Source organism: Odocoileus virginianus, chromosome 2, assembly GCF_023699985.2.
Source record: "Odocoileus virginianus isolate 20LAN1187 ecotype Illinois chromosome 2, Ovbor_1.2, whole genome shotgun sequence".
NCBI classification, from domain to species: Eukaryota; Metazoa; Chordata; class Mammalia; order Artiodactyla; family Cervidae; genus Odocoileus; species Odocoileus virginianus.
In genome coordinates, this window is record NC_069675.1 from 93,110,700 (window position 1) to 93,130,203 (window position 19,504).

Below are 19,504 nucleotides of genomic sequence, written 5' to 3' on the forward strand. Positions count from 1 at the left end.
GCTTGGAGAATGGTGATGTCATGCCCTGCTTTTGTTTGCTTCCCAACCAGTTTAGAAAAAAAGTGGCTACCCCTCATCCCCCCACCCCGAGCTCGCTGCTCTGGGTTTGTACAGAGACCAGTGACAGGCTAGATTGGGCCCTGTCTTCCTCTGCCTTCGGTCCTTGCGTGCCACATGCTCCAGTCCAGGTATCCGGGGTGGGCATGGGATGGGCCAAAGTTGAGGACCCTTGGTAGTGTCCAGATTCCTCTGTGACTCCTACCACTGACTGGGGCTTTGGGAGAAGGGAGCTGAGAACTCTTTCCTTAGAGCCTGACACCCAGAACCTTCTGGAATAATCCTGCAGGTGCATTTTTACCAGCATTCTGGCCGAAAGCCCCTCTTTCTCCCCTACTGTGGAGTGAGAACAATAGTCCCTCCTTCACAGGCTGCTGTGAGGTCACATAAGTGGACACAAGTCCAGTTCCCAGCACTCAGTAAGCTTCAGTAAACATCAGTCTCCACACAACAGCTGTGCCAGAAAAGGCTCTCCTATGGCACCATTGCTTGGTTATCACCAAGAGACATTGGTGAGTCCAGAGGTTTAAGTGCATTTCAAATTTTGAAGTATACATTGCCAGACTGCTCTTTAAAAATACTGAATCAGTTTATACTTCCATCCAGAGTATACAGAGTATGTATTTCTTCTCTATTCCCTTGTCAACGTGGAGATTGACCTTTTTTCGTTTTTGCCAGTCCGCCAGGCACCATGTGATGGTCTATGCTTGATTTAATGTACCTCTCTGGTGATTACTGAGGTTGGCCTCTTTTCTTGTTTACTGGCCATTTTTGAGTCTTCTTCTGTGTTTGTGTGCTTCACCAAGTTTTCTGAAACAGTGTTTATATCTTTCTTCATAATTTGAAAGAGTTCTTGGCACATCATGAATGTCAACCCTAAATTTTTCTCTCATTTAGTATTTGCTTTTCAATCTTGGTCACGTTTTATTTTGCTTTGTTTGTCAGAGGGCAAAAACCATGGAATTTTCTTTAGTCCTATCCCTTGTCTTTTCCTTTATGGTTTTGGGGCTTCCCCTCATGCCCCGAGATGCCTTCTGTGTCCACCGAAGGTGGTTCTAGCAGCTTTTGTGGAAGTCGTATTGGAACGAGGAAGGTGAAGGCACAGGGCTCATGGTCTGGTGGAGAGCCTCAGTCAAGGGGAGAGGGAGGAAGGCCTACGTCAAGGTGGAGAAGAGGCCTTGCACGGAGGGATGGTGGACCACAGCCAGGGAGAGGGAGGAGTCCTTGCTTCTGACCAGAGCAGCTGAGTAGGCATGCCTGCTCCGCTGTGTCCCACTCTTTGCAATCCCATGGACTGTAGCCCACCAGGCTCCCCTGTCCATGGAATTCTCCAGACAAGAATACTGGAGTGGGTAGCCATTCCCTTCTCCAGGGGATCTTCCCGACCCAGGGATCGAACCCGGGTCTCCTGCCTTGCAGGCAGATTCTTTACCATCTGAGCCAGTAGAGAAGCCCAGAGCAGTTAAGTAGATGGTGTCATTTGATGAAATGGGACCAGACCTGGGGAAGGGTGTTTTAGGGTTGACTGTACTGCCTGTATCCAGCAGAGACATCCAGAACACAACTGGACTTAAGGAGGCGGGCCTCCAGAGAGTCTTCGCGGCCTGAGGTTCTGTCATGGGACTTCTGAGGGCGCAGGTGGCAACCAGGGATCGGGAGAGTGGAGTATCTCTAAACACCAGGATGAATCTCTTCCTGGTGTTACTCAAAGAGGCTGTGGTGTCCGAGGCCCCAGGAAAGCTTTCTAAAACAATAACGCACGATGTAGATACATCCAGATAGCACAGATGGCTTTTATTGCAGATGTGTTATTACAAGGATAATCTGAGAATATATTAAAAAAAAAACCCTCCCTTTTATATACACAAAACGTGCTACATGGTACACTTGTGAGACTGCTGAGGTAATAGGCACACAGCCGGATGCAAACAGTACCAAACGTTCCACCGTCTCACCTGCCCTCCCTGACCCATGCGCCCTCCAGGAGGGTCTCACCTTCTTGTTCGTCCCTCGCTCCCTGCTTGGCAAGAGTCCAAGAAGTACTGAGCCTGATGCTTGAGGGCCAGCAACACGCTGACCGAGGGCTCCGTGGCCCCTGGTTATTCAGTAACTCACAGCAAGTGGCCAGTTCTCGTTTTTGAGGCGCCTTGTCTCTAGGGGAGTGTAGTCTGGAGACGAGATGTGGATGCCAGTCGGCCTGAGAGCATGACACCTTTGGTCTGTAGCCATTTGGGGCCCCCAACAGTTGGATGATGCTTTCTCTTCAGTTGAATATCTTCTGGCAAGGTAGGCTATTACTTCTGCAGAGGTTAAAATGACAGGTAGGCTAACGTGTGACTGGAAAGTACGAGACTGAAATTAACCATTGTCCGTGTAGCCGGGAGCGAGATTTGGGGTCTGACTTTCCCTTTCCTGACCACATGGAGTCCAGACTGTTTCCTACTGAGAAGCTAGGGAATCTTGCCCGGGAAGAAAGCACAGGAGGACAGAAAAGGTGAGGAGTAAGTCGGCGAGGAGAAAAGAACAGGAAAGGTGCCTGGAACTCGAGGGGCTGGGACTGGAGTGCAGAAGGCACTTTGTGACTGGTGTGGAGTGAATGTGCAGGTGGGTGGGTGGCTGGCTGGGTGGGGAGGTGGTGAATTGTCCTGAGAACAAGGAGAAGGCTAGAAATAGAGAGGGGAGGGTATTTTGAAACTGGGTTAGGTGCCAAAGAGGATCCTAAGCGAGGAAGTTGGGAAGCCCAGTGTGAGAGGATAGCACTGTGGACGGTCCTAGAAGAAGCCAGGCACGTGCACACCAAGGACTGCTGTTTGAACTGGAGCCACACAGTCTGTGATGTGCCCTCAGACTCAAGTAACACAACACGAATGAAGTGCTCTTCTCCTAAGAGCAGAGCTGTCGCGAATAGCCCTCAACATCTGAGAGTTGAATATACCTGTGTTTCGGTATATATGGCAAACCTATATATATGTATCTAGATATACGGCACAGGTATATATCTAAACGCATATATACATGGCATACACACAGGTGCACGAGGTCGGCTCACACACGTGTATATTACGAAGGTACTTGGCAGGTGTGTTTTTATTGTAAGGACTTAATTTACTTAAGGAAAGACTTATGTGCAGTCCTGTCCTGTCTGGAAACACGGAGGGCTGTCCGAGGTGGAGAGGAGTAGTAGGGACAGAGATCGGTCGCATTTATCTGCCGCGGTGACTCAGGGAGTCAGAGTCCAGCGTCCCGGTCCTCACGGCCCTGAGGGGGGCCAGCCTAGTGGAAGGTGTTGGGGTTGGGCCGGATCATCATCACCACCTTCTTGAGTGAGTAGGAGCCTCCGCGGAACTCAGCCCAGTAGACCCCGTCCTGGTAGCGGCTCCGGTAGTGGCCCCCGCGGTACCAGACCCCATTGAGGTTGGAGTGGGCACAGGCGTTATACCACCAGCCGCCCTTCTGGTAGTGGGCACAGTTGCCTGCGGGAGAGAAAGAAGCAAGAAGTTCAGGGAAGAGGTTTGACTTGTGTCTGCTGTTTGCTCTCGGGGGGGCTTCCGAGGGACACCCCCCAACTGGGGCCATTGGGAACAAGGATGCCAGAGAGGGCACGGGGCCTCAGACCTGCTCAGACCTTCCTTCTGACTTGGGCTCTGTGATCTTGGGTGAACGACCTCGCCTTGGTGAGCCCCCAGACACTCCTTGTAAAACAAGGATGAGGCGATGCCCCTGCACAAGGTAGGTAGCACCCACCTGGGAGCTGAAGGAGGCCTACTAGCGCAGGGCTAGCTGTGGAGCAAGCACCAGGGAGGGCTCCACCCCGGGTTTGTGCAGAAAATGGAAATGACCCAAGGTGGACGGATTGAGAGCCAAAGGGTTTTTCTTAGGAATTTCTTTTTCATTGAAACTATTAGATCAAGAGTCTTTCGAGAGTGACAGAGGAAGTGTTTAAGATGAAATGTTCCTTTATTCCTCCCTACCCTGTCATCCAGCCAAATTTTTTTTTTTTTTTTTTTTTTCACAAAAGCAAGATACTTTCATAAAGTTTCTGGCACCCTCACATCATGCTGGATTGTACTGCCAAGGACAAGCAGTTCGGAACACCAGTGAAAGTGTGGGCAAGGCACAAGCGGGCATGCAGGGGCATTGCCCTTCCCAGGAATGGGGATGACACTGTTGGGCCCAGGGGGCACCCCACTCAGGGCACAGGCTGCCTTATCAGGTTTGAGGGTTTGGCGACCCAGCGGGGCTGGCGGCTACGCTCCAGAAGCGGCTGTGGGGTGAGGTGAGGAGGGAGCAGGCCAGCTGAGGCAGAACGCCGAGAGGAGTCCCAGCGCCAGGTGCCCAGAGCCCCGGCAGCCCAGGTCTTCCCAGAGCTCTCCTCTGGCTCCTTCAGGCTACAGCCCGAGGTCACGAGCCCCGCGTGGCTGTGTCAGATTCGGAGGGCAGGACCCTGGGCATGCCACAGCCAAGCCTTCCCTCAGCCAGGGGATGCCCCTCCTAAGCTTGCCCCACACGCCTCCAGGGGCAGGAAGCTCACTGCCTCACGTCCAGTGACCCTGCTGCCAGATGGGCCTGAGGGTTGGGGCCGCAGAGCAGCCTTCTGCTGCTCCCCATAATGGCTGTGAGCCAGCCTTCTGTCCCCGGTGTCCGACCAGCTCAGAGGGGCATCTTCCTGAAGACTGGGCAGCCCCGGCCTCAGCAAACACGCCACCTCCTCGGGGCCCCTGTGGCAGGGTCAGCTCTGCACCAGGAGTAGGTGGAGGTGTGTGGAGTGTCCCTGTCTGCTGCCTGGGGACCTGGGGTGGGGACCCTCCTCCGGGGGCAGGCAGCTGGGCTTTTCTGAAGAGCAGAGAGTTCTTGGGGCTCAGTCGCTCAGTTGTGTCCGACTCTTTGCAACCCCCTGGATTGTAGCCCGTCAGGCTCCTCTGTCTGTGGGATTTTCCCAGGCAGGAATCCTGGAGTGGGTTGCCATTTCCTCCTCCAGGGGATCATCCCGACCCAGGGATCAAACCCACATCACGTCTCTTGAGCCTCCTGCATTGGCAGGCAGATTCTTTACCACTAGCATCCTCAAGGCAGGGGGTAGCTTTTGGCCTGGGACTAAAGGGCCAGGTTTGCCCACAAGAACAGACAGCCTCGGCCTGAAGGGGGGTTCAGCCCCTCACAGAGGAGCTATGAATTCTGCCACCTGACAAGGGTGCAGGGCCCTTCGTCCCCAGGAGCTGAGGTGCACACGGGGGGATTGATGTCTAGACTCGGGGCCAGGCTGTGTGCACTTCTCAAGGTTTTCTGTTTTCTCCCTTGCTTTTTATTTACTAAAGATCTGGACCCGAGGCCTGCAGTCTTGGGCAGGTGGATTCGTCCCTCCTGCCCGATTTCCTCTCAGTAGCTTCCCGCAGCGCTGCACTGAAAACGCCTGAGAGACAGTCCCTACTCAGAGCCCGAGTCTCCCAAGGCCCAGGCAGAGGACTGCAGGCACATTCTCACCTTCTCACCCCCTTCTCACTCCCTGCTCGGTAGGTGTGTCCTCATTCCCAGATGTGGAAACAGGCCCAGAGGGACTGGGAGGACTTGGGCGTGTAGGAGGCGGGGCAGCCTTGTTCCACAGGCTGTGTGGCCCTGACTCCTGGTGCTCAGGCAGGGAGTGAGGCGGTGCACAGCCCAGCCCAGCACAATGTCGAGCTTGGCCCAGAGTGGCCCTCCAGCCTGTCACTCGGGGACCTCTGTACCTTCCCCTTTCTGTAAATGCCACGCTGACCCAGCCTTGCAAAGGGGATCTGTGGACGTTCAGGGGATGGGAACAGAGTTGGGCAGCTGGGCCCTGGATGGTCCTGTCCTCAGGCTCGCGAGTCAGAGGCTGGGCTTTGGCTGACCCCGTTCCCTGGCCCTTCACCTGCTCCTACCTGTGTAGACGTCGTGGTCTCTGTCCAGGGTGGTGAACTGCTTGCCGTTGTGCCAGGTGAAGGAGTCGCCAGCGTTGCCATGGTAGCGCCCCAGCCGCAGCTTGTAATACTCGCTCTCAGGCTCCAGGCGGAAGCTGGCGTACTCTGCAAAGACCTTGCGGCCAGACCAGTCCTCCATGGTCACCAGCAGCTTGTAGTTGCCTTGGTTCGTCAGCCAGTAAATGTTCTCCAGGCCCAGCCAGTACTCGCCGTCAATGTTCCCAAACCCTTGCTGGGGAAAATGCAGGAGAGCATTAGTGAGGAATATGCAGTGTGCTCAGCCAGCTGGGCCCAGCTGTCAGCTGCTCAGCGCCAGACGCGGGGTCTTGGAAGCAGGCAGAGCAGAAGGCAGGCCTGCCTATAATCCCTTGCTTTCCCCACCTGGCTGTCACTTGATGAAGTCACTTTTCATGTTCTCAGCCTCAGTCAGGCATCACTCGAGACTATTGATAGAGTGCCTCTTTCGTGCTAAGCATTGTGTGAACATGGGTTCCTCTATGTTATCCTTCCTGCAGGGTTGCTATAGGAACACACGTAACCTGGTAAATTGGGAGCCTAGCACACAGTAGGCTTGCAACATGAGTTCCTTGGGCAATTCCCTTACCTTCTCTGAGTTTCTGTTCCTTTCTCTGGGGAGGGGCTGTGTGTAAGAGTCTCTTGTAAACTAAGGCACGGGTGTGAGCTCTGACAAAGGCATGATCCCTCCTAAGTCTAGAATCCACTGGATATATTACCATTTCTCCATATAGTTTTGAGAGTCATCAGCCAAGTGGTGGCCACTTGGAAATTCGTTAATGATAATAATAGCCAGTGTTCAGTAGGACTTGATGCTGGCACTCTTATCAGAGCTTTTCATAGGTTATTTTCTTAATCCTCACACCAGCTCTGTGAGCGGGGTACTCTCAGTGTCCTCCCTAGAGTGGGTGGTCTGAGGCCCAGAGAGGCCCAGGGTCGCAGAGCTTGTGAGCCAGGATTTCAGCCAAGAACCCAGATGTGACCCCTGTGCCGACTGCTCTGAGGAAGGGAACGTGGAGAGGAGATGGAAGGAGTGGGGGAAGTGAGTCTTCAGGAGCCTCTCAGCTAGGAGGCAGAGGAGAAAGCGAAGGGCACAGGCTGGTCGGGAGGCGGGTTGGAGGACAAGCAGGGCAGGAATGGGGCCTGCGGAGCCTCGTGTGGGTGTCGTGATCCTGGTGCTGGTCGGCTGTGCCTAGGCTGTGTTCACTGCTCTGCCTGCTCCTGTCTGTGCAGACTTTTCATCCCTAAACCGGGTCCGGACCAGCCTCTCCCCAAGGGGGTGACCTGAGAGTAAAGGAGGTGGGGAACAGAAGCACCTGCACGTGTCAGGTGTCCTCCGTACGGCCTCTTTCAGAGGAGGAAGCCGGGAGTGGGGCAGAGCCCTCAGCCTTTCCTCCTACAAGGAGGAGGAGCGTCCAGCTCCCGGGGAATTGGGAGCCCCGAGGCTGAACCCTGGGGTTAGGACCCAGTATCTCCACAGTTCCCTACAGCAGGCCGTGTGGGAGATCCTCCCAGGGCCCTGGAGCCTCAGGCCCTGCCCTTTCTGGGCTTTGGGGGCAGGTCTTCCCCTGGGAGCCCCAACCGGGACCACGGTGCTCCCCACATCAGGACTGGCTCCAAGTTCCCTCCCTGTCCGTGGGGCTTTCGTGGTCTGGACCCCTCACTCTGTATCCTGCCATGGTTGTCGGCGGGGCTGGGAAGGAGCAGCTGGTCCTCCCCACCCTGGTGGCCCCGTCAGGGTCCTCCTCCCTTGGGCCACACAGGCCTCACGGGCAGCACCTGCCTCCCTCCGAGGGCCCTGGCACTCTGGGTGGCGGGGGGTGGGGGTCCTCACCTTGTACGTCTCCCAGTTCCGGAAGAAGTTGACCGAGCCGTCCAGGCGCCTCTGGATGACCGTCCAGCCCCCGGGGTCGTGTCTCTGGTCGCACCACACCTGCATGAGGCGGTTGGTATTCTCTGGCTTCACCAGATAGATGGAGCTGGTGTCATGGCCGTCCTCCAGGGCCTGCAGGCAGTCTCTCCATGGGCCTGGGGGCACAGGTGTGCACGCGTCACAGACCGCCCTGTCGCCCGGCCCGAGTCGCGTCCTGCCCTTCCCCCCGCCGCCGGCTGCACCCGCAGCAGCTCAGCTTCGGGCTGGGCTCCGGCTGGAAGCCACAGGCCTGCAGGGCACCGCTTTGGGTTTGTGGGTTTGAGAAGCAACGTGATGTAAAGACAAGAACCCAGGACTCGGGGGCCCGGACACCTGGGTTCTGGGCACACTTTCACCCCGACTCCTGCACGGTGTGGTGGGCCAAGCTTCCTTACTTGCCAAGCCCTCTGTTTCCCCCTTCTGTAGAGGCAGCTCATGTTTACCTCATGGAGCGGTACGGATTGCTGGGATATTTGTGCGCAAGTCCGGGAGTGATTTTTCTAAGTTGTTTTATCGGCAGAAGGCTGTGTGAGCCTGCCGAGGGGCAGCAGCGTCCGTCAGCACCTGTGGGGCTCCGCCTGGCCAGTGAGCCCGGCTCGCTGCCCTTCCCAGCCTGGCTGACTCCGCGCCAGCCTTCCCAGGGACGGTGCTCAGGGACGGTCGCAGCAGGTTTTAGTAAGTGAACTTGCATGGGGTCACGGGGGCCCCAGCGGTGCCCAGAACCTGTAGCCAGATATTCTGGGGCATTGCTGGGATTCAGACACTGGCCTCCGGATACCTTTTGGGGGGCCCCAGTGTCTGTCCATTGCTCGGGTGTGTCCGGCTCTGCGACCATGGGCTGTGGCCCCTCAGGGTGTTCCCTTCACAGGCTCCCGGCAAGGGCACAGGGGTGGGTGGCCATTGCTTCTCCAGGGGGTCCTCCCGACCCGGGGCTGAACCCAGGTCTTCTGCGTTGAAGACGGTTCTTTACCGTCTGAGCCACCAGGAGAGCATTGGAAGGACTGATGCCGAAGCTCAGATGCTTTGGCCACCTGATGAGAAGAGCCGACTCATTGGGAAAGACCCTGATTCTGAGAAAGATTGGGCTTCCCTGATAGCTCAGTTGGTAAAGAACCTGCCTGCAATGTAGGAGACCCGAATTCGATTCCTGGGTCGGGAAGATCCCCTGAAGAAGGGATAGGCTACCCACTCCAGTATTCTGGCTTGGAGAAGTCCAAGAACTGTATAGTCCATGGGGTTGCAAAGAGTCAGACACTGCTGAGCGACTTTCACTTTCACTTTCTTTCTGGGGAAGATTGAGGGTAGGAGGTGAAGGGGGTGGCAGACACTACTGATTGACTTTCATGTTCACTTTTTTTCTGGGAAAGATTGAGGGCAGGAGGAGAAGGGGGTGGCAGACACTACTGATTGACTTTCATGTTCACTTTTTTTCTGGGAAAGATTGAGAGCAGGAGGCGAAGGGGGTGGCAGACACTACTGATTGACTTTCATGTTCACTTTTTTTCTGGGAAAGATTGAGAGCAGAAGGAGAAGGGGGTGGCAGACACTACTTATTGACTTTCACGTTCACTTTTTTTCTGGGAAAGATTGAGGGCAGGAGGAGAAGGGGGTGGCAGAGGATGAAATGGCTGGATAGCATCACCACCTCAATGGGTCAAACTCTGGGAGACAGTAAAGGACAGGAGAAGCCTGCCGTGCTGCAGTCCCTGGGGTCATTGAGTCTGACACGACTTAGTGACTGAACAACAACAAAAGCATTTCTGTTTAGCTCTATCAGTATATTCTAGAGCAAGCTGACCAAGGACCAAGGCACTCAGAACTCACGTTTCAAGGTCTGTGAGCTTAAAGGATGGTGTCCAGCCCATCCCAATACATGGCTCTTCTGAAACTGAGACCAGAAGGGTTCTGTGACCTGTGACTTCCCTGATCTTGGGCAGCCGGGTGGGGGTCGCTGTGAGAGGTCTTTCACCCCTCCCCCACTTCCCCTGGCAGTGGTTTCCCATGTTTGAACGTTAGTCAGGTCCTCAAGCGGGCACAAACCCGAGTCACTAGGAGCCAAGTAAACTGGATTCATCCTAATTGATCTGAGGAAACTCCAGATATTTTTCAGGACCTAGCCACTAAACTGTGTATTTTTAAATAGTATCACCACACACAGCTTTAGCTTCTCTTCAGAGCAGTCCTAAACTGAAGTATGGTTAAGACCAAAAGTCCTCAGAAAACTCCATCTTATTCCATTTGTGCGAATATTTGTTCAACAGCTGTTGATACTGCGTCCTGGCCCCGGCAGGTCCTGTGCTGGCTGGTGGAAGCCTTCTCTCAACCTGCATTCCCATGGGTCCAGTCCTTTCTGCACGTGGGGGAGAGGAGTGGCCAGGCACAGGGGGCAGGTGTGTGTAGCTTTTCCCGTGTCGATCAGACTTCTCACGCTCCCTCGTGGCAGTGATGGGGCTGGATTAGTCCTCTGTGATGGTTAAGTAGGATGAGGTTGGGTGTGGTCTCTGTCGGACACCTCAGGTGGGCCTTTCCTGAGGCCTCATGGCGGTGCGTGAGTGTCCCCACCTGGAACTGACGGCAGGGCATGGGCTGCCTTTTTCACCCTTTGTGCCCGGGGCCCAGCAGCACCGAGAAGAAAGGTGAGCGTGAGCGCTCACCGCTGACCGCTGACCCCCTCCCTGCATCCTCCAGGGAGCGGCTGCTCACCCATTTACCCGCCGGCCAGCCCTCTTGGCCCCAAGCACCCGCCCTGTAGCAGGTACAACACAAACAGCCACCTCCTTCTTTGCCTTGTGCCTCTTCCATCCCAAGAAGGGGAGCCCACACCTCCAGAAAGAACACTAATGACGGAGAAAAAAAACATGGGTTGTGTTCGGCCCACGGCCCTAGGGACCAAGGCAGAGAATGGGAGTCTGTCCCCAGCAGCTGGAGCGGAGCGCGGAGCGGGGGTGGGAGGCCTCCCAGCTCAACACCAAGTCAGATGCGCAAGAGAGGCTGCTGGACACGAAAGCGGGTGACAGAAGGTCCAGCAGCCTGCAAAACAGTGCCCATGGAAGACGAGCAGCCGGGCCTCTTCCTCTCCCTGCAGAGCTGCAGCAGGTTCCATGGATCCTCAGGCTGAAAGGCCAGCTTGGAAGGCGGGGGTGCCACGTGGGGAGAGTCTTTGAGGCCCAGGGGGTGGGGGCAGTCAGCCTCACCTGCGCTCCCTGTCTGAGTTCCAGGAGAGGTTCCAGCTTTGCCTTTGACATTTCTACAAAGGGCCATTTTTTTTTTTTTTTAAGACACAAGTTTTTTTTTTTTTTTTTTTTGTAGTTCTAATCAATGGTTTCCATTTTGAACATGCAAAGAATTCACTTGACAAGTCCAGGGATAAAATATTACAGGAGAAACCCTTTGATATCAATTGTAAGACGCAAGTATTTTTAAAGGTTTTGGGGCCACCAGTCCTTTTAAACGTTTAGGGGATGCTCCAGATCCTCCACCCAGAAAGACACACAAATTTGCTGATAATCAGAAGGTAAATGAACCTCCAAACCCCAGATTGTGAAACCTTGGTGCTCAGAGAGGCTTGACTGGAGTGGAAGTAATAATAGAATATTTCTACTAGCCACCACTGCTGGGCATTTACTCCATGCCCCATCCATGCATTCATACCTGAGATCTTCCTGACACTCCTGCCAGGTAGGCTCCCCCCTCCACAGATGAGGACAGTAGAGAGTGGGCACCTTGGGTGACACTCCCAAGATCATGTGGTCGGCAGGGAGCAGGTGCGGTACCTGCACCTGGGTGGTGTCCAGAGCCCGCATCCGGAAGTCCTCTTCCTGCTCCTTGAGCAGACTGAACTGCAGGGCAGGGGCCTGGCTGACTTCTCTCTGTGTCCCTACAGCTCATCTTAATCATTGCCTCGCAGCCAGGCTAAGAAAAATAAGAACTTACAGTTCTTCTTGGTCAAAGTGTTGTGCCTTTTAAGAATCTTTCTTGATTTTTCTTCTCTGCTTACCTTTTAGTGTCCTTTGCCTGTTTCAGAACTATTTTAACTGTTTCAGTGTTTCTTGTGACTTATCAGCTTCCCTTTTCTTTTTTAAAATGGTTTTTGTTGATTGACTCTTATCATTAGATTTGTGTTTATTTATGTATTTATGGCCTCACTGGGTCTTCCTTGCTGTACTCAGGCTTTTCTCTGGTTGTGGCAAGCAGGCGCTGCTCTCTAGTTGCGGTGCTCCGGTTTCTCATTGCGGTGGCTTCTCTTGACACGGAGCACAGGCTCTGGGGTGCGAGGGCTTAATTGTTGTGGTGCACAGGCTTAGTTGCTCCATGGCATGTGGAATCTTCCTGACAAGGGGCCGAACCTGTGTCCCCTGCATTGGCAGGTGGATTCTTAACCACTGGACCACCTCCTAAAGGCAAATGTAGCGATTCTTTCTTTTAAGTCTTGTAGGTGTGGCATGCTTTCTAAAGTCATGGGGTAACTGTGAAATAGTGTAGACATGTTTAGGGTTTTCTGCTGTTACTAAAATAGATCACCATGTGTCTCCTGCGTGCTGCACTTCACGTGACACCAAGGACCTCCCATCCAGAGTGTGACCTCCCATTCCAGACGGTGATTCCTCAGACACCCCTGCCGAGCTCTAGAAGAGCTCCTGCATTCAAACACATTCCCTTTTCTTCTTAAAGGTGCCGGGGCAAGGGTCAGAAAATTAAATGGATGAAAGTTAGTCAGGAAAATACTTGGCATTGAAATGTTGGCAGCAATAAAATGATAAAGTAGCAGAAAACAGCAGCAGGGAGATTGTCATGCAGCTGCATTAAAATGAGAGTCAAAACACCCGCCTCTGATGAGAAACCTGTAACTGGTACGTGTACGTGGTCTCTGGAGGAGGACATGGCTCCCACTCCAATGTTCTTGCCGGGAGAACCGCAGGGACAGAGGAGCCTGGTGGGCTACAGTCCATGGGGTTGCACAGAGTCGGATACGACTGAGCGACTGAGCACATACATGACATCGTGGTGAAGGACTCGGCGAGGTGTCGGACTGGGGCTCAGAAATCTGTGTGCCTGGGACGGGACCCCAAACTTGGAGTCAGCAGCCCTCGGCTCAAAGCTCGGTGGCCGCATCTCCTCACTGGGTGACTCTGAGCAGGTCCTCACTGAGCCTCTGCCTCCTCTTCTGTAATCAGAGGGAAAGGACCTTACTTTCTGAGGGTCTCTGGAAGACAGCACCCAGCACAAGGCTGACCAGGGCAGGTGCCAGAGAGGGTTCGTGTTTCCTTTCCTTTGACAGTTGAAAAGCTGGTAGTTTTAGAGCTGTCCACCCCAAACAAGCGACTGGATTTGCTTTTTTGATTCCCAAGACTTAAGTGTAAGCTTATTTACTCATAGACGTTTTCCATAAAGGCATATTGTAAAAGTCAGAATTTCAGTGGAGAGGGCCACAAAGAAGCATTGGGATGAAGAATGGAAACCTTTTTTTGTCAATGAAGCTGCATCTTTGGCGTGCGGCGGGCGGGGCTCTCCTTAGAGAGTGCAGAGTGCCCAGCGGTGTTTCACTTGGCACTCCTTCTGAAAGGGCAGCCCTGCCCCGAGTGCCAGGCCAACACTAACTCGGCAGCACCGAGGCCCTGAGTGCAGGGAGCGCCCCAGCCTCCTCTCTATAAAGATCATATTTACACTCTCGGTGGAACTGCGACCAGAACATTCCACGTGAAGAGAAGTGCCGTGGCTGAGCGGAGCCTGCGTGGTTCCCCAGAGGAGCAGCACAGGGCTTGGAGGGCACACGGGCCCTGGAGTCAGGAGGCCTCGGGGAGAAGGGATGTTGGCTGTGGGAACACAGGACAGGTCTCGGGCCCCCAAGTACCAGGGTCTGGTGAGCATTGGAGGTCTTCAGGTTTGGGGCCCTAAGTGCCCTCCTGCTCCCTTCCTCCCCGCTGGGGTTCCTTGCCTCCCAGGAAGCCAGGAGCCACATATCGCTGGCCCATCTGGGGCTCAGTACCCCCAACGGCGGGGCCTCTCTGTGAAGCTGGGTTGGAGCCTGCAGTCAGTCTGGATCGCCAGGTGACTTCTTAGTCTCAGTGTCCTCCTTGTGGGTCTGAGGCAGACCAGCTTCAGCCCGACTCGCCCACCCAGGCCCTGGTGGAGAAGTGGGCTCACCGCCTGCATCAGTTTTCAACACAGTCACCCCTCCACCAGGGGAACGTGGCCCATGAAGATCTGACCAGGCCGACCGGCCGAGGCCAGGAGCTGAGAAGTGGGTGGACATCAGACCTCTGTGGATCTTCTCTGTGGTGCCCTGACGCTTGGGGAGAGGGCAGAGCCCTTCCCGGCCGTGAGCTGGCCTAGACCACGCTGCTGGCCTGCAGCCTGCCAGGCGTCTCTACCCCACATCTCCAGACTGGACCACCTGAGTCCACGCAGAGGAGCCCGTGGCCTGAGGGAGAAGTTCTGGGGTGTCTTAGTCCATAAGTGGGCCCTGGGGAGGGGTTCTGTGATGTCGCCAGGAAGCACTGCTCTTGTGTGAGAACCGTGTGCCGGTTCCCGTTATTCTCACAGGTGGTCTGCCTCCAAGTCTTTTGGCCACTCTCTAAAAATGGTTTTCTAACAGGAGAAATGACTGGTTGTTGAAACTGGATCTGGAATATTCCATTCGAATCAATCATCTGAGCGCCAGGACACGTGGACTGCTTAGGTGTGAGTCTGGCCCCCGCCAGTATCAGGACCCGTCTGGCGTCCCAGGTGAGGCCGGAGAGCTGACACCCAGATGTGGAGAGCGGGTGCTGCCTGAGTCTCACGCATACAGACAGCTGGGGAAACTGTGCTTCCGTTGTGAACATCTATATTCTCCGTCAGTCACCACTTTTCGGTGAACCAGAGCACAAAACAATGACCTAACACAAGAACAGCTGGTACATTCCCAAAGCCATCTTGGCCAAACTCCTGCAGCACCCGCCCCAGAGGTGACCCTCTGAGCGTTGTTTCTGGCTCTTTTGGGGAAAGAGTCCAGATGCTTATGCCTGCTGTTCAGGCCCTTTAAGTCCTTATGTCCTTCATGTCCCTTTAAGCGGGACATGGAGCCCGCTGCCTGGGGCTGACATGCTTTTCAGGAGCTCATGAAAAGCATTTCAGGCCTAAAAAAATGTGTTAACTCTAAAATATGAAAAAAAAACCAAATTGCTAAGTCCAAGTTTATAAGCATACAATTAAATTTCTACGAAGTGTAACATCTTGTCAAGTCCATTAAATTTAGTCTTCAAAAATGCTATTACTTTTGAAAACAATTTGTAGGTTAGCTTTTTCTCACTTCCCAAGAATTCCTCAACATGCTTGATGTTTGCCGAGAACTCAGAGCCAACTATAAATTAATTGTGCTGCTCTTGGCCAAATACTTTCGAACGCTAAATTATTAAAAAATTTCCCTTCAAAATTTTTACAGTAAAAGTTACAATGGATGTGCAAGGTGGGTATATTTCAGTGCACTTGGTGCATTCTGAGACCTCCCTGAAGGAGAGCCCCTGGGGCCCAGGAGGAGCCTGAAGGGATTCCATATCGCCTGTTTGACCTCAGGATAGACCGATAAGCAGCACTACTTCCCAGAGAACACTTTGAAAAGCACAGCGTCCACTCCTGGCTGTCCACCAGTACCCTTGGGCAGGGGACAGATGGGGACTTCAAATTGATTTTGAAAAGAAGTCAGATTAGGAGGGGCTGTGGGGGGTTCTCTGGGTGCAGAGCAGCTCCTCGAGGCTCCCCAGACCGGTGGGGTGAAGCCCCGGACTCCCTGGCTGCAGCGACGAGAGTCTTCTCAGGGCACCTGGTGGAGGAGCTCTGTAGAGCCCTGACCATGACCCCACAGGTCCTGGATGGGCGCCCTTCCCTCTGGTTGGCCACCCTGTTCATCCTTCCCAAGAGAGGGAGTCAGTTTCCGGGCTTGTTCCTAGAGAACCTTGTTCACTTTCACTGGTCACCTTTCGCTCCTCCCACACGCCACACCCCTCTCCGTAAACTTTTCTGGGTGTAACTTCACTGGGGTTTGACCACATACCGCCAACTGGTAGGCACGCAGTTCTAGTACTTCATCTTTTCCTCTTTCTGAGCACTGGACATCTGCTCAGCACCAAGCCTGATCTTCCTGGTTTCTTGACGATGGGGGCAGTGGTTCCGAGAGCTATCTGCCTGGTCCTCAGTCCTCCTCCAGAAAGCCTGCCCCCACCTCTGGAAGAGCTCCTCAGTCCTCCTTGGGGTTCCTATAGAGCCTTAAATGTCTGTCTTTACTGGAATATAGTCGGAAGGATGACTGCCATGGATGTAGAGCCTTTCACGTGCTGAGTGCCTTACACACTCTTATTTTAGACTCACGAGGTCCCGTGTGGAACAGTCCAAACGACTGGGAAGTGAAGGATGTGGGGTTGGAATCCTGCTCTGCCTTCCATGCCCTGGTTCTTCCTACTGCCTTCTAGGGCAGTGATCATGTGTTGACCCAGTTTAGTGCCTATAGTCACCTCTCGCCTCCCTCACTTTTCCCTGCCTCCCATCTTCTCACCACCATGAGCTGTGTTCCCTTTGTCATCTTCATTCTGTTTTTTTTTTCCAGTTTGAGAATCAGTAATAATAAATCCATCCAGTAACAGGGACCACCCCACAGCAGAGGATAATTAGCATCCAGATCAAACCTTGAGAAATGAAACCTGCTTTCTGGGGAAGCCTAGATGGTCCAAAGTAGGATGCCCACATATTATGCTCAGTATGGTGGTGGTGTTCGGTCGCCAAGTCGTGTCTGATTCTTTGCGACTCCATGCACTGCAGCACACCAGGCTTCTCTATCCTTCACTATCTCCCATAGTTTGCTCAGATTCATGCCCATTGAATCAGTAATGCTATCTAACCATTTCCTTCTCTGTCCCCATCTTTTCCTTTTGCCTTCAGTTTTTACCAGCATGAGGGTCTCATCCAGTGGGTGGGCTCTTGGCAGCAGGTGGCCAAAGCATTGGAGCCTCAGCTTCAGCATCAGTCCTTCCAATGAACCTTCAGGGTTGATTTCCTTTAGGATGAACTGGTTCTATCTCCTTGCAGTCCAAGCGACTCTCAAGAGTTTTCTCCAGCACAATTCGAGATACTCAGCTTTCTTTATGGCCCATCTCTCACATATGTACATGACTAGGGCCAGGTGATTGGATTTTCTGTTCTTTTGGATGTTATTCTAGCATACCACCTAAGATTGCTTGATTTCAACATTTGGACATTTTTTTTTAATGCTATTTTATCTGTCACTTAAACTATAACTTTCCTAGCAAAATTTCTCTCTGTGTGTACGTAATTTTAACTTAAATTATTAGAAAAATCTATTCTGGGAAAATCACTTATTCATTTGAGAAAATGACATAAAAGCATTCCAGGCCCTGCAGCTTATTGGCTCATCTTGTGATGAAAGACCAGAATCCAGTGCGTTCTTCCTCCAGGGTCGTTGCAGGGTCATCTGAAGTGCTGCAGGGGAGGTGGGGTGGTAGTCTCGTTGTCCCTGGGGCAGTCTCAACATCTGCCTTTCTTCCTCGCTGCTGACCAAGATCACTGGGACTTTTATAACAGTGCTCGACCCACTGTGTTTAACAAACCTAGCCAGCCTTGTCTTCGATGCTATAGTATGATGCTAACTTGATTCTGCCTCCTTTATCATTTTTTTTCTGGGGGAGCATCCCAGGGTTACAATACAGTCCACCACATAAATCCACCAGAGCAATCCTTTCCTGTGACTGGTAGCTGGCCAGAGAGCTCTGAGCTCCAGGATTTTCTAGATTACATTCATTCTGCCAAGTGCCAAACTGTTGGGATTTCCAGGTCAAAGGATGCCAACTCAGCACTTGTAACAATAACAAGTTGATGGTTTATCTCCCAGGGCTGTAAACAATCTGAGGATTTAGCCGAATGTCCTCCCTGGAACGTGCCTGAGTAACAGAGGAGAGCTTGCCATGGTGCTCTGCTCCAAGGTGCCCCAGAAGGAGAGCCCACGTGCCCAATTGCTCAGTCGTGTCCGACTCTCTGTGAGTCCATGGACTGCAGTCCACCAGGCTCGTCTCTCCATGGGATTTCCCAGGCAAGAATACCGGAGTGGGTTGCCAGTCCCTTCGCCAAGTGATCTTCCCAACCCAGGGATCGAACCCACATCTCCTGCATTGGCAAGCAGATTCTTTACCCCTGAGCCACCTGGGAAGCCCCAGAAGGGGAGCAGAGAAAGCAGAGCTGAGAGGAAGGTGACCCCACTCAAGTGGCATCTGTTTATGAAGAAGCTAGAAAGAATGCTGTTTGAAATATCACTGGATGACGTCGTTCCTAATGAATTTGGGAGTCTTATGTTGTTTAACAATAACATTCTAGAAACAAAACAGCACAGGCTGTGGAGGCAAGAAAGCCACGTTGGGTTTCCCCGTGGCCTCTGTGACTCTAAAGGCCACGTGCCGGGAGGCCACACCCTCACCATCCTCACAGTGCCTCTCTCCAGTCCTCCACCAGGCCTCCAGCACATGTGGGACCAGCAGCCCTCACTGGAGAGACCGTTGCTTGACCTCCAGAAGGAATGGAAGACATGAGTGACTGATCTCGTTCTCTGTCTTAGACCACAACTGAACGTACATATTTCCTGCCTCGTAGGGGGAAATAAAATATAAAGGGAGGGGACTTGCCTGGCGGTTCAGTGGTTAAGAGTTCACGCCTCCAGTGCAGGATGCCCAGGTTCAATCCCTGGTTGGAGAACAAAGATCCCACATGCTGCAGGGTGATGTTAAAATTGCCTTTCTGTCTCTCTCTAAGAAATCCATCTGGGAAAACAGTCTTGTTAGGGTTGTCTGTGGTTCCATGGCCGGGGAACATCCGTTGTGAGGGTTGGCTGGTTTTTATGTGTTCTCTGTGAAGCAGAGTAATTGCCACCTGTTGGGCCCCAAGAACAAATTATAGCTACTGAATTTTATATATTTAGGGTTAACATATTTAAAGAAGTCAGGACTTCAGACTAGGCATTAAATTGCTGAGTAGAAGTAACCCAGGCTTAATACAAATGAAGCTGGCCCAGGCTTGATACAAATGAAATATCAGATGTATTGACAGCTTCAGCTGGGTCCATTGATGGGAAGTCAGATGCATATTGTGTTTTGTGTGGGAGAACTCTGTTGTTTTAGAAACTCTGGAGTATGAGGCTAGCTTAGGTCTACTTCCTTTATCCTATAGTCACAGTGATGATGTCTCTGTTATCAGAACCATGAGAGTTCTAATAACAGACCTCACAAATCTAGCTGATCTTTTATGGGGAGCTGTCTGGAACCCAGTACATGAAGTTGTGATGGAGCATCAGGTCCCAGGCAGCTGGCACTGGAGGTCAAGTCAAGCATCTATAGAATGATGTTCACACCAGTTCCCCCCAGGCTTTCCATGGCAATTTCCAGTATCCCAGAGTCGTTAAGACAGACTTGGGTCTGAACTTTGGTTGAGCCAAGGCTGTGTAGTCTGCCCTAAGTTGCTTAACCTCTTTGAACCTTAATATCCTGGAAGTTACAAGTCCTGGGACCAGTGTTAGCTCTGTCACCAACAGACTCCGGAACAAGCAGGC

At 53.0% G+C, this 19,504-nt stretch overlaps 2 protein-coding genes across 15 annotated transcripts in view; one reads left to right on the forward strand and one right to left on the reverse strand.

Annotated features, from left to right (window-relative positions):
* Window positions 1-19,504, forward strand: part of RALGPS1 (Ral GEF with PH domain and SH3 binding motif 1) — a 299,761-nt gene that overhangs the window by 158,516 nt on the left and 121,741 nt on the right. The gene's annotated exons all lie outside the window — the stretch shown is intronic.
* The window catches only part of ANGPTL2 (angiopoietin like 2), a 36,298-nt gene continuing 18,620 nt past the window's right edge, over window positions 1,827-19,504 (reverse strand). Inside the window, exons 3-5 of the mRNA XM_020874862.2 lie at window positions 7,843-8,036; window positions 5,955-6,225; window positions 1,827-3,530 (exon numbers count right to left, since the gene is read on the reverse strand). Coding sequence (XP_020730521.1) covers window positions 3,331-3,530; window positions 5,955-6,225; window positions 7,843-8,036 — 665 coding nt within the window. The 3' untranslated portion in view covers window positions 1,827-3,330. The remainder of the gene's footprint in view (window positions 3,531-5,954; window positions 6,226-7,842; window positions 8,037-19,504) is intronic.